Below are 15,127 nucleotides of genomic sequence, written 5' to 3' on the forward strand. Positions count from 1 at the left end.
TGATAATAACAAAAGTTTGTTCACCTGATTATTTTCTATAGCTGACTGATTCTGGTTTGTAGCTACAGGTGAACTGTTTGACCTATTCTTTTCTCTAATTAGCTCTGAGCAAATTTTATTTTCAATCATTTTCATGCTATCATCAATTTTAGCAAGTATTTTTTTTCACACTCTCTAATTATTTCCTCTGAAGCCACTACATAAGTCTTTGTGTTCTGGGTATACTTTCCTGCCAGCATGGTGTAACTGTTGAATATTCCTGTTTTGACTCTTTCATTTAATTTCTTTACATCCTTCTTAAGTCCTTCACATTTGGATGTTAGAAATGTATGACCCAGTTCCAAAAGACCAACATCCTGTGTGAGTCTGCTTATGACCTTAGGCATTTCTCCACAAGTTGATACAAATTTGGCTGCGTTTGTTCCCACAGTCGTGACCAGTCTGGTCAGATTCTTGCTCCTCTACTACCTTCTGTGCTTGGTCCCCAGTTTTTTTCTGTTCCTTTCCAGTATCTGATAACTTTTGGCTTAACTGTGTATTCATACTAGAAAATTCCATGTCAAGTTCATTAGTGGTCCCTGTTAGATTCCAATTATTACACAAAGTTTCATGATAACCACACTGACACAATACGAAAGTTTTTTATTGAGATTGTTGACTTCTGTTACAACAGCCTCGAGTTTTAAAGTTAATGTTGAATCCGAGCTAATGATTTTGTTTGCTTATTTCATATTATCTGATCATACTCCAGCAATTTCAGTACTTAATTTTGTGTTATCTGAACATATACCAGTAATCTCTGAACGTACATTGGTCATTTCTATATGCATGATGGACATTAGTGAACTCATTTTTAATATTGTCTGCAATATTCGGTTGCTCTCTATCTCATTCATACCATTACATACTGATCCATCTGCATTACTCAGTTTTGCGAGCTCACTTGGTTTGCTCACAATTGTAATTGTCTTTTGCATCTTTCTTCCTCATATAATATAAATATGCAATAAAAAATAATTATTAGTACAATGTCAATCTCCAATAATGGATTCTAATATTTATTGTATTTACTTGTTAAATTTTTGGAGATCACAGTCACTGTTCGGTTGCCATTGTAAATTATGGGAAAAAGGATTTGAAAATGGCAAGAGAAATATTATTTAAATGGTTAAACGATTTTTTTAAAGATTATTCTGGAATATATTAGAAGATTAAGGAAGTGTTATGGCTATCCGAACAGTCACCGTAGCTAACAAAGAAAAAATTGTGTGTGTATGCAGTCTATTTTTGACAAAGGCTTCGTTGGCTAAAAGCTCACATTCCATCAGTCTTTTTGTTGTGCCTATCTGTGACTCAGCATCTTCACTATATGGTGAGCAGTAACTGTCCTTTTCACAATATTCTTTATAATTTTGAGTAATTTTTTTAGTGTGCAACTACTGCAAGATCTTTACTTGTTCTTGCCAACAGATACAATTCCCTTTTCCTTTCACAAGATACAAGATGCATGTGAGGAGCTCATGGAATTAGAGGATATTTATGTGCTTTCTCATTGAATTTCATATATGAAGTCCTCACGGGTTGTCAGCCGAGTAGCATCGTCGCCTCGTAGCAATATTTCAATGGAATGCGTCTCCATCATCTTCAGGCGAAGTGACAGGATATTGTCGGTTGCGAGCTGATACCTCTGCTGGACTGCTCTCCACTTCCTGCCACCAGCTAATCATGAGCCCGCAGAATCGCACGATGCGCCGGGAGCGGCCGGTGGTGGAGGGGTCGCATGTGCAGGGTTCGTGTCCCGGCGTCCGTCTCTGTCTGGTCTGTCTGTGGCCCTTGGTGGAACGGAACATTCTTCTCTGATTTTCCTTATTACAGGCTCCTAGGCTGTGCTGAGATGATAGCCACTGTCGTGGTTGATTAGATTGTCGTGTATTTCTATGAACTCTTTGATTACGGAGCGCCAAAATCTGTTTGTACTGCATATTTTCTTTGTGTCCTCGAAATTTAAAGTGCACTTCTCGTCAATACTATGTTCTGCCACAACAGATTTGTTGGTCTGACCCAAGCGTACGTGCCTGATGTGTTTAATGCAGTGCTGTGAGATGCAACGCTGTGTTTGTCCTATATATTGCATCCCACATTCGCATCTGATCTTGTACACACCAAGTGCCGTCAGACCAAGTGGATCCTTGGTTGAACCAATAAGGTCTTTCATTTTTCTCACTGCATAGAAAACGGTCTTCACTTTATGTTTCTTGAGAATTCTCGCGATCTTAGCCATTGGAGGACACGCCTATGGCAAGAACACACAGCCCATTGCTTCGTCTTCATCCGTTCTCTCTTCTCTTTTCTTGTGGTCAGTCTTCAGAGCTCTCCTTATTTGTGTCTCACTGTATCCATTTTTCTTGAAGGTGTCCTTGAGGTGTTGCAATTCTCCTGGCAAACTTGCCTTATCGCAGATGGTCCTGGCCCTGTGCACTAAGGCGTTAAGTACAGAATTGCGTTGTGCAGGGTGGTGGCAGCTGTTGGCATTAAGATAGAGTTCCATGTGTGTTTTCTTCCTGTACACTACATGTCGCAGTGCGCCGTCCATGTTTCTTGTGATCAGGATAACCATAAAGGGTAAGCTTCTGTTCTCTTCTATCTCCATGGTAAATTCTATATTTCCATGTATACCATTGAGGTGTTGATGGAACTCTAGCAGTTTGTTCCTACCATGTGGCCAAACTACAAAAGTACCGCCAACATGCGTGTAGAAGGCTTTTGGCTTGTGTTTAGCAGTGTCCAGTGTTAGCTTTTTGAAGTGCTCCATGTATAGGTTGGCTATGCCTGGTGCTAGGGGAGAGCAAATAGCTACACCATCTACCTGCTCATAGAACTTCCCACCACATTTGAAATAGGTGGTGGTTAGCACATGGCGAAAGAGCTTGATGATATTCTCCTCAAAGTGTTCTTCGAGTAAAGCCAGGGAATCTTCTATTGGTAGAACCCCACCATAACAGTGACTCGCAAGACCGTTGAGATGCTCAACAACTCAGGACTAGAGAAGAATATCATCAGGAAGCTGTACCCGAGGGCACCAGCACCACCATGTCTCTATGTCCTTCCAAATGTCCACAAAGAAGGAGTGCCATTACGGCCTATTTTGAACACTATTAACTCGCCAACATATGGTATTGCTAAGCATTTATCACAGATGATAAAACACTTGGTGGGTTACGGTCCACACCATGTGGAAAACTCAGCTGAGTTTGTGAAGGTACTACAGCACATGCGGCTGGAAAATGAAGACCTATTACTCAGCTTTGATGTGACATCGTTATTCACACCACAGCTGCCACCACCCTGTGCAACGCAATTCTGTACTCAATGCCATAGTGCACAGGGCCAGGTCCACCTGTGATAGGGCAAGTTTGCCAGGAGAATTGCAACACCTCAAGGACACCTTCAAGAAAAATGGATACAGTGAGACACAAATAAGGAGAGCTCTGAAGGCTGACCACAAGAAGAGAGACCAGATGAAGACGAAGCAATGGGCTGTACCTTCTTGCCATACGCAGGTCCTCCAATGGCTAAGACCACGAGAGTTCTCAAGAAACATAAAGTGAAGACCGTTTTCCATACAGCGAGAAAAATCAAAGACCTTGTTGGTTCAACCAAGAATTCACTACGTCTGATGGCACCTTGTGTGTACAAGATCGGATGCGAATGTGGGATGCAATATATAGGACAGACACAGTGTTGTATCTCACAGTGCCGCATTGAACACACCAGGCATGTACGCTTGGGTCAGACCAACAAATCTGCTGTGGTGGAACATGGTATTGACGAGAAGCGCACATTTGATTTCGAGGACACAATGAAGATATGCAGTAAAAACGGATTTTGGGACTCAGTAATCAGAGAGTCCATAGAAATACAGTTACACAACAACCTAATCAGATGTGACAGTGGCTACCATCTCAGCACAGCCTGGGAGCCTGCAATCAGGAAAATCGGAGAAGAACATTCCGTTCTCCCAACAATGCCGGGAAATGAACCCTGCACATGCATCCCCCTCACCACTGGCCACTCCAGGCGCACTGGGCAATTCCGCGGATGCATGATTAGCCAGTGGCAGGAAGTGGAGAGCGGTCCAGCAGAGATATCAGCTGACAACCGGCGATATCCTGACACTTCGACTGAAGATGATGGAGACGCATTCCATCGAAACGTTGCTATGAGACGACGACGCTACTTGGTTGACAACCCGTGAAGACTTCATATAAGAGGATATTTATATTTGGCGAATCTAGTTGCATGCCTGTTCACCAAACTTAAATCTCATTGAGCATGAGAGGGATGCATTGGGGACGTGTACTGCAGCTCATTCACATGACCCAATTACCATCTATCAGTTTTCAACCATGCTGGAGGAGGAAGAGGACATCTTACCGCAAGAACCGCTTACCAACCTTGTGGCCAACATGGGAGCATGTTGCATAGCATGCACTGCCATTTGTGGTGATCACACACTCTATTACACACCATGTCCTGCCTTTCGTTGTCCAGGGCACCATCACAAACCACACTGTGAATAATAGTGTCATTTATGTTTGTATCATTGCCTATTTCTTTCAGTTAGCTTCTGTACTATATTGTAACAGTTCTTTCTATGTATGGCTGAAGTCTCATCAAGCCATGTTACTCAGCACTGGCAGAACCGTGCGAAAGTTACTTTTGTCCTTAAGCTTCGCACGCCAGTGTACAAATTTTAATGTGTCTCCTATACCTGGATCAAAGGTTTTAGATTATTTATGTTATGAGACTGATAAATCACAATTCGGGCACACATGGCACACACGCACACACACACACACACACACACACACACACACACACACACACACACACACACACAAACAAACAAAGGAGATTGGTAGTCAATTCAATTATCAATCACACAAATTGGCTTTACTTTGTTAACTTAGGAGATATTTAGTTACTGTGTAATGATGTTTAGTTAATGCCATTGGAACTGATCAGAGAAAGAATATTGCACCGGTTATCAGGGGTGTACCTCTGGGTTGGCAGTAGTGGCCCCGACCAGGGGTGCAAGAGCAAGGGGGACACAAATTCCAATGGCCGCCGACAATGACGTGACGGAGCACTGTGCCACCCTCTGAAAAAATAGCGCTGTGCCACGGCCAGTCTAGTACGAGAAATTGTGGAAAAATCTGCTACAGAATGGAGAAGAGATAGTAAAGGAAGATGCTCTGATGATGAGAATCTTCTTCGGTTTACTGGGAGGCACTTTCCTCATGTCACTCCAAGTGACCAGTCCAAGAAACGCTGACTATGGCGTAGATGTGCAGTGTGCTTGAAACAGAATGTGTGCCATGGCCAGTATTATCTTTTTAGAAGATAAACTTTTGAAAAATACTACGACTACTAATTTATTCTTGATTTTTTGGCAGTGCTCTGCTAACATATATTACACAAGCTGAACCTCCTTACTTCATGAACTTTTTTTATCAGAGCATGAGAGCACATAACCTTGCAAACCAGTTTTGATATCATCTTCCTGCAAATGCATAAAGTGCGATTGTTGCCAGATCCAGTTGACATATTTCTTGTTTAATTGGGCAAGTAAACATATACTCTATATTGACGGTAAGTAAATATTATTTACTTGTTACATTAACTTATGGCAACAGTTGTAAAATATTACCTTAACAAAGTACCCAGAAAGTCATATTAGACCTATTTAATAACAATTATCACAAACACCTATAAACACGATTCTTTGTTAATATTACTGGTCTCATTAATTTTTCTATGGTAATTGCCATATCAAATCTTTTTACCTTATTCTTTTATCTCCGCTGAGTCAACAATTTATTAGCAGATTTGAGGTTTTGAAGGAACATAGATCCTTTTGGCTTAATTGTACTCTCACCAGGTCAGGGCAATTACGACTTGCCCAAACATTTGAGGGTGAGGATTTTGAAGCACAAGGCCTTACGAGAGTGACGTAGAACATGTCATGCTAAATGCACCATATACACTTTCGGCATTTCCTGGTTATCATGCTGAGAAATAATTTAGCACTTAAAAATTCATTGGCAGTGACGACTCGCCTATCTCCCCATCCTGGTCGGCCTTCCATCAGGTTTCAAAATCGCCACCCACCTTCATAGTGGTAGGTGTTTGTATTAGCTGGCAAGTGGAAGTAACCCCGACCAGACACACATCCCCGTGTTGTCTGTCGTCAATTCACAGAAGAACCTCACTGCCGACACTAATCCTGTCGACCATGAGGCTGACTGCCCCCCTCAAAGGTTCACCAAAGCTGCATTCACAGTTACACGACCATGAAAAACTCAACAGTTACCAATTCATGTGTAGCTGTGTAGCAAGAGGAAGCACTTTGACGTACATCAAGGAAGGTGAGTCATGTGTTCTGAAATAGCAATATGTTTCCTGTGCTCATGCTCATCGTTCAAAAAACAGCTATGATTCATTCATGTCTGAATGAAACTCTTATTTTGTTTTCGCAGACAGTTAAACATTCTCCCCTTTTTTCTCACAGTAGAATCGCACTATTTATGATTTGACGCTTCTTACATACATCTGCTTAATTTATGGACTGGTTTTGTTTTCGCAGTCAATTTTTTGATTTGAAATTCATAGCAGTAGGTAAAACTACATTATAACAATATATACATATCAAAATCTGTGGAAAGTCATGCATATGTCACTATAAGTTTCAATTGACATACGTGTTGCCAAAAGCGTCCCAAGGGAAGATACTAAAATTATCAGTCTTGTTGTTAACGAGTACATAAAAAACCAGAGTTTAACTTTTGATTATTCAAAATAATATGAACGCATTCATCTATAATGCCAGTCATACAATGTTTCTTTCTCACAACTACATTTCATTTACTAAAATTAATAAATATGAACATACTCGTGTTTGTTAATTGTAGCACCTTTATTGTTTATTTCAGTATGCTATCTGAGGGGATTTGGCTGTTCGCCATATTGTTTATAACAGACATACCAGTTAAAACTACACATGAGAAGTATTGAAGATGAAATCAGTTGTTTTATCCTAAATGTCATCACATTCGATAAATATCAAAGTGACACTAATTTCATCATAATCTCAGATGCATGTTTTTGATAAAAACAAGCAGTGTAAAAGAAGCAACTTTGATGTACGTGCCAAGTAGAAGTGAGATGTTGATTGTGTCTCTGAATTTTTTCCACTGTACTACTATCTGCTGTTTTGCCACATGTGGCCTGAAGTGTCCCTTCGTGCATTCCACTGAGACTCTCCGGGTTAATGAAATCCAGCAGAATTTTTGTGCATTTCTCAAAGCATTTGTTTGGAATACAGAATGCAGAATGACACCAATAACTTCCTTTAAAATGGAAATACAGCCTGACATGTGAAAAATGCTAGATGTTTATTTCTCCTTCTCTTACAGTTTTCCAAAAAAGTGTCAATAGCAGACATTGAATGAAAAGTCGCCTTTGTATTTTTCACCTTTGATTGAAAGTTTCCTTCTAACACTAATTCCCTTTTTAATATCAGATCTATGTGCATTGCGCATTCAAGGTTCACTAAAACAGGCAATACCGCACTAGTCAATTTGCATTCGTAAAACAAGCTCTGAGCACTTCTACTTCAGTCATTTCTCGATACACATTGTATCTCTCTATAAGAAATTCTTTTAAAACAAATAGGCTAACTCTAAATTCTCTAGCTCTTACATCATTAGTGTTGTCTACTCTAAAGCATCATCATGTGCACAATGTGGTTTCCCTGGCAATAAAATTTGTTTGAATTCAAAGAAATATTAAAAAGTCATGCATTTACTGTCACTGTTATTTCTGATATACTTCTACATTGTTTTGCTGCTTTAGTTTTTTTACCTTGATATTTGAAATTCAGATCAAATCAAAGAGTCAATGGATAAGCTTTCTCTATAGCTTACTCCTATTCTCTTCATCTTGCACCATTTTACATTGTCAAATGCTTTTTCTCGGTCGACAAATCCTATGAAAGTGTCTTGATATTTCTTCAGTCTTGCATCCATTATCAGTTTTGCAATGTCGTGACTGCCTCTCTGGTGCCTTTACCTTCCTTAAAGCCAAACTGATCGCCACCAAACAGATCCTCAATTTTCTTTTCCATTCTTATATATATTATTCTCATCAGTATCTTCGATGCATGAGATGTTAATCTGATTGTCCAGTAGTTCTCACATCTGTCTGCCTTTGCTATCTTTGGAATTGTGCACATGATATTTGTACAAAAGTGTGGTGGTATGTCGCCAGTCTCATAGATTCTACTCACCTAGTTGAACAGTCGTTTGGTTGCTACTTCTACCAATGACTTCAGAAATTTCGATGGAATATTTCCTATCCCCTCAGCCTTTTTTGATTTCAAGACCTTCAAAGCCCTCTTAAATTCTGACTCTAATACTGGATCCCCTATGGTTTCCATGTCAACACTCATCTCTTCTTCTAGCACTCCATCTGACACGTCTTCCCCCTAATAGAGTCCTTCAATGCATTATTGCCATCTATCTGCCCTTTCCTGTGCACTCAGCAATGGAATTCCCACTGCACTCTTAATGTTACCACTGTTGCTTTTAACCCGACAGTGCAAGTGCCTGGAAACGGGACGCACAAACATCAAACACGTAGCTGTTCTTTCAGACCCTTACAGATTACATCGATTTTTGATTACCATCAGACGACTCTTATTGTTATCTTTCATATGTGCTGAAAAGATGGCTTCTTTTAACCAATTTTCAGACATTGTATTATTGTGAAGATTTCTCCGTGATCTGACAGACCAGCTTGAGTTTACTGCTGGGTTAATTTCCCTGAATGTTGTTTTTACTTTTCTATATGCTGAATCAGTCTTACCGACGATCATTTCATTTTCAATTTCTTCACATTTTTCCTGCAACCATTTTGCCTTAGCTGCCTTGCATTTCCTATTTATTTCATTCGTAAGTGACTTGTATTTCCGTATTGCTGAATTTCCCTGAACATTTTTATACTTCCTTCTTTCATCAATCAAATGGAATATTTCCTCTGTTACCCATGGCTTCTTCGTATTTACCTTCCTTGTTCCTGTGTTTATCATCCCAACGTGTCCACAGCCTTCACGATCTTCAAACACATCTCATCATTCCTCAGATCTTTGGTACCCCATTTAATTCCCGACTGGTTCGTTCGGATGGTTGTCTTAAACTTAAGCCTATTCTTCATCATTACTGAATTGTGATCTGAGTCTATATCGGCTCTTGGGTACACTCTAAAATCTAATATCTGTTTTCCAGTGATCTTTTGCATGCACACACATTTGCATAGATATCTGTGCAGACAAATTGTAACGTGTGGAGCGGCCTTTCCTTGTAAATGCCAACACACTAAATAAATGCTTTTGTGATTTCTTTTAGGTATCTACCACTGTGTCTCAACAGCTGAAATTTGGCATGTCGGTTTAAGTGACGTCAACTACAAGTGGCAGAAATCAAGGCAAGTTTCGACATGACAAGTCTGACTATCTCATCTAGATTCGGCCTGTCCTGGGGAGAGTACTTGAGCCAATTGGTGGTACTTGAGCCCAGAGGGTTCTTTTGTGTGTGGCCCATTATAAATTATTCATATGTTGAAACTTCCTGGCAGATTAAAACTGTGTGCCCGACCGAGACTCGAACTCGGGACCTTTGCCTTTCGCGGGCAAGTGCTCTACCAACTGAGCTACCGAAGCACGACTCACGCCCGGTACTCACAGCTTTACTTCTGCCAGTATCCGTCTCCTACCTTCCAAACTTTACATAAGCTCTTCTGCGAAACATGCAGAACTAGCACTCCTGAAAGAAAGGATACTGTGGAGACATGGCTTAGCCACAGCCTGGGGGATGTTTCCAGAATGAGATTTTCACTCTGCAGCGGAGTGTGCGCAGAGTGAAAATCTCATCCTGGTATTCATATGTTATTGTTATTATTATGCGTATACGTTCATTTTATTTTTATTTATATTTCAATCCCGGTTAAGACATTTCCTTTCATACAACAAATAGATGGGACCTAAAAAACTATCAGGAAGTGCATTTAAAAAACCAAGAAAAGAAAAGAAAAGAACTGCAGTTCTCCTTTCAGGAGACTTGAATAATTGGCTAAAACCCAACAAGGAGGTGGAAAGCGGTAACACTGCAACAGATCAAGATGAGAGTAATGCCGATTTTGAATCTGATGATATGGAAACACATCCACATACAAATGATGACAACCAACCACAACAATCAACTTCCCATCATATAGCACCACCAGTTTCAGAAAACAACTATGAAGAGTACGAATCTTCCACACGTAGTTCTTTAGATGAGGAAGGATCAGCAGTTGGTTGTCATGATTTACCTCCACTACAAGAAGACTGTTCACCAGATATAGGTGAAAAAGTTTTTAATGATCCAAAAAAATGGCCAAGCTATCCATTGATTACTGGTAGTATTCGAATTGTGCTGGTTGAACATGGCCCTCGAATAGTTGCTGTATCAACCTTCAAGTTTCCTGTGTCAGATGGAGATAGACGCTTCAATGGCAAGTGGTTTTACAAAAAGCTCACAAATGGCGAATGTGTGTGAAGACAATGGTTACTTTATATCCAGTCGGAAGATTCTCTATTTTGTTTTTCCTGTCTCCTGTTTGGGAAGGATCCTCATGGAAAGTCATCTTCATTTTCAGATTTTAATAAAGGCTTCAATGATCGGAAACACTTAGGTCCTCTCATTTACAATCGCGAAAACTCGTTCAGCCACAGGTTGTGTTGCATGCAGTGGAAAGATATACAAAACTGATTAAAACAAAAGAAAACTGTAGATGATGAAATTCAAGAAAGTATTCAGAAGGAGGTAGAGAAGTGGAGGAACATACTGAAAGTAGTCATAGATGTAATTATATTTTGCGCTAAGAATAAAATCTACCACTTCAAGGAACAGCAAAGAAAGAAACCATTGGCGAGTCAAGTAGTGGAGTTTTTTTAAGCACATTAGAACTAATAAGTTACTATCATCCTAAACTAGCAGAACATATGGCATACGTAAAAATCAAATAAAAAGGAACTCAGTTACTTTTCCCCTAAAGTCCAAAATGAGCTCATAACTTTAATTGGAAGCAATGTAAGGCAGAAAATCTTGAATCAAATAAAAAATGGAAAATACTTTTCGATCATCTTTGACTGCACACCAAACAGTGCTCATATTGAGCAAATGGGCCAAGTTATTAGATTTGTTGACTTGTCAGATGGGAAGTGTCAAGTTAAAGAAAGTTTCATTGACTTTATCAACACTAATGAAAAAACAGTTGAAGGCATTTCAGTTGACTGTATCACCTCTAATGATTACTTTTTTTGGAACAGTTCAAAAGATATTTACTTTCTTCCGTGGCTCTACAGGAAGGTGGCAAGCTGTGTTAAGTAACTTCGGCATTACGTTGAAGGGTCATTGTGACACTGTGTGATCAACCAAATGAAGAACAGTCACCACTTTAAAAAGAACACTGAACGAACTGCATGCAAGTCTGGAGGAAATGGCTGATATTAACCAAGACAAATGGAGCCTGGAAAAGTCAGTGGGGGCTCAGGGACTCATAAAACAAATCGACTTCAAATTCCTATGTCTTTTGCATCTGGGGGAAAGGATTCTAGTCTTGATTGATAAAATCAGCAAGTCACTTCAGAAAGAGACTGTTGCAGTCAACAAGGCTAGCAAAATAATAAAGGGATGGTCAAATATGATTCAGGAAATCTGAGATGAAGGTATTGGTCCAGAAATTGACTGTGCAACAAAGCAATCACAAGAAATCGGTATCAATGATAATTTTGCAGAAAAAAAAAAAAAAAAACGGAAGATCATAAGCCAATGCCTTTCAGGGTCAAACAAACAAATGCATGATGACTATCTCAACTCAAAACAGGTGTTTTAGAGGAAACTAAATTTGGTTTATGATCAAATCTTGCCATAACTTACTAAGAGATATGAGGCAATGGCTTCAATATCTTCAGAATTTTATTTTCAAACAGGAGAAGCTTTAAAAAAAAAACCAATTGATGTTCTTCTTAAACATGCGGCAGATTTTGAGATTAAATTTCACATGATGTAGATGTAGTTGAGCTGTCACAAGAATGGGAAATTTTTCGAATGCAAGCTAAAGAACTTATTAACGATGTTGAAAAAGCAACACCACTTGATTCTTAAAAAGATTCAAGAGCTTTCTTAAGAAGATATATATCTGAATGTCCAAATAGCTCTTAGAATTTACTTAACACTTCCTGTTATGGTGGCCTCTTGAGAGCAAAGCTTCAGTAAAATAAAGCTCATCAAGAATTATTTAAGCTCATCAGGAACGTTTGTCAAATTTAGCCATTTTATCGATTGAACACAAAGAGGTAGCGAAACTTAACTTAGAGGAATTAATTGATAATTTAGCGAAAATCAAAGCCAGGAAAGTAGCATTTAAGTAGATTAACTGAGCTTAGTAACAGTGTTAAGTTAAATTTGATATAGGTATTCCTAGCAACTCAATGTATTTTGAAATAGACTTTGTAAAATATAATGAGTTTTTGTATTTAAATGTGTGTTTCGGTTTCTTATTCCTTCATAACACCTTTGATTCTGGGCTGTAAATTAGTTTCATTCTATATTAAATTTCTGTAAATTAACAATACTGCATATATATATATATATATATATATATATATATATATATATATATATATATATATATATATTTGCCAAGAAATGCCATCACATTTTCTTGGGACAAGAGAAAATATCAATCTCTCAGTATTGATAAGGAGGTGCATTCTTTGCTTCCTGGGGAAATCTTTAGAGGGCGCTATTTTAAATTCTTGCCATGGGTGCCACATACCTAAGGTACACCAGTGCCAGTTATCAATGTAGTGCTCTAAAATTTTTTTTTTTTTTTTTTTTTTTTTTTTTTTTTTTTTTTTTTTTTGAATGAAAACAATATGATGGATTTTCTTAAGTTTGACATGCTGCCAGAAACTTTGATAGCACCTGCTGTTACTGAAATTAGAAATATTGATTACAATATTCATTACTGTAATTTCTATATGTGTCACATTTTGTCATAATTCAGATGTTATTTAAAACTGTAATCTTGACTGGGTCTTGTCTATCAGGGTGAAAAATTATGTTGCTTTCGTAATTAAAGTAATGAAATTTTTGCAAGCTGAAAAATGTAAGTTCCTGGACACTTTACAAATGTTTACTTCCACCTGAAGTATCGATCAAAATATTATAAATACAGAAAAAAGCAATGTAAAATACAAAAATGTGCTATCTACGCATAACTGATTATATTTTTATATGAATCTGGAATGAGAGCCCAATGTAGATACCTAACATGTGCTTCTTCAGCTGCTCGATCAATTTTCTTGGCAACTTCCTTGATGTATTCTCGAGCTTGTGATTTTGGCATCCAATCCATTGATTCTAATATAATGTCCTCCAAATATGTGTCCACTGTATCTTGGTTTACTTTCATCAGCTGAAAAGAAGATAAACCTCATAAGAATCATCACTCTTTTCACCTTTCCTCATATACAACATAATAGTTTTAGTTAGCACATGAAAGCTGCAGTGATGAAAAAAGGAAATACACTCCTGGAAATTGAAATAAGAACACCGTGAATTCATTGTCCCAGGAAGGGGAAACTTTATTGACACATTCCCTGGGTCAGATACGTCACATGATCACACTGACCAAACCACAGGCACATAGACACAGGCAACAGAGCATGCACAATGTCGGCACTAGTACAGTGTATATCCACCTTTCGCAGCAATGCAGGCTGCTTTTCTCCCATGGAGACGATCGTAGAGATGCTGGATGTAGTCCTGTGGAACGGCTTGCAATGCCATTTCCACCGGCGCCTCAGTTGGACCAGCGTTCGTGCTGGACGTGCAGACCGCGTGAGACGACACTTCATCCAGTCCCAAACATGCTCAATGGGGGACAGATCCGGAGATCTTGCTGGCCAGGGTAGTTGACTTACATCCTCTAGAGCACGTTGGGTGGCACGGGATACATGCGGACGTGCACTGTCCTGTTGGAACAGCAAGTTCCCTTGCCGGTCTAGGAATGGTAGAACGATGGGTTCGATGACAGTTTGGATGTGCCGTGCACTATTCAGTGTCCCCTCGACGATCACCAGAGTTGTACGGCCAGTGTAGCAGATCGCTCCCCACACCATGATGCCGGGTGTTGGCCCTGTGTGCCTCGGTCGTATGCAGTCCTGATTGTGGCGCTCACCTGCACGGTGCCAAACACGCATACGACCATCATTGGCACCAAGGCAGAAGCGACTCTCATCGCTCAAGACGACACGTCTCCATTTGTCCCTCCATTCACGCCTGTCGCGACACCACTGGAGGCGGGCTGCACGATATTGGGGCGTGAGCGGAAGACGGCCTAACGGTGTGCGGGACCGTAGCCCAGCTTCATGGAGACGGTTGCGAATGGTCCTCACCGATACCCCAGGAGCAACAGTGTCCCTAATTTGCTGGGAAGTGGCGGTGTGGTCCCCTATGGCACTGCGTAGGATCCTACGGTCTTGGCGTGCATCCGTGCATCGCTGCGGTTCAGTCCCAGGTCGACGAGCACGTGCACCTTCCGCCGACCACTGGCGACAACATCGATGTACTGTGGAGACCTCACGCCCCACGTGTTGAGCAATTTGGCGGTACATCCACCCGGCCTCCCGCATGCCCACTATACGCCCTCACTCAAAGTCCGTCAACTGCACATACGGTTCACGTCCACGCTGTCGCGGCATGCTACCAGTGTTAAAGACTGCGATGGAGCTCCATATGCCACGGCAAACTGGCTGACACTGACGGTGGCGGTGCACAAATGCTGCGCAGCTAGCGCCATTCGACGGCCAACACCGCAGTTCCTGGTGTGTCCGCTGTGCCGTGCGTGTGATCATTGTACAGCCCTCTCGCAGTGTCCGGAGCAACTATGGTATGTCTGACACACCGGTGTCAATGTGTTCTTTTTTCCATTTCCAGGAGTGTAGATACTGGTATGACTG

General features: G+C 40.2%; 1 protein-coding gene across 2 annotated transcripts in view; it reads right to left on the reverse strand.

The window, feature by feature from the left end:
* Positions 1–15,127, reverse strand: part of LOC126272933 (cilia- and flagella-associated protein 91-like) — a 273,513-nt gene that overhangs the window by 71,543 nt on the left and 186,843 nt on the right. For both annotated transcript variants that reach the window (XM_049976230.1, XM_049976231.1), the window contains exon 13: positions 13,433–13,581. In XM_049976230.1, coding sequence (XP_049832187.1) covers positions 13,433–13,581 — 149 coding nt within the window. The remainder of the gene's footprint in view (positions 1–13,432; positions 13,582–15,127) is intronic.

This window comes from Schistocerca gregaria, chromosome 5 (genome assembly GCF_023897955.1).
Source record: "Schistocerca gregaria isolate iqSchGreg1 chromosome 5, iqSchGreg1.2, whole genome shotgun sequence".
NCBI classification, from domain to species: Eukaryota; Metazoa; Arthropoda; class Insecta; order Orthoptera; family Acrididae; genus Schistocerca; species Schistocerca gregaria.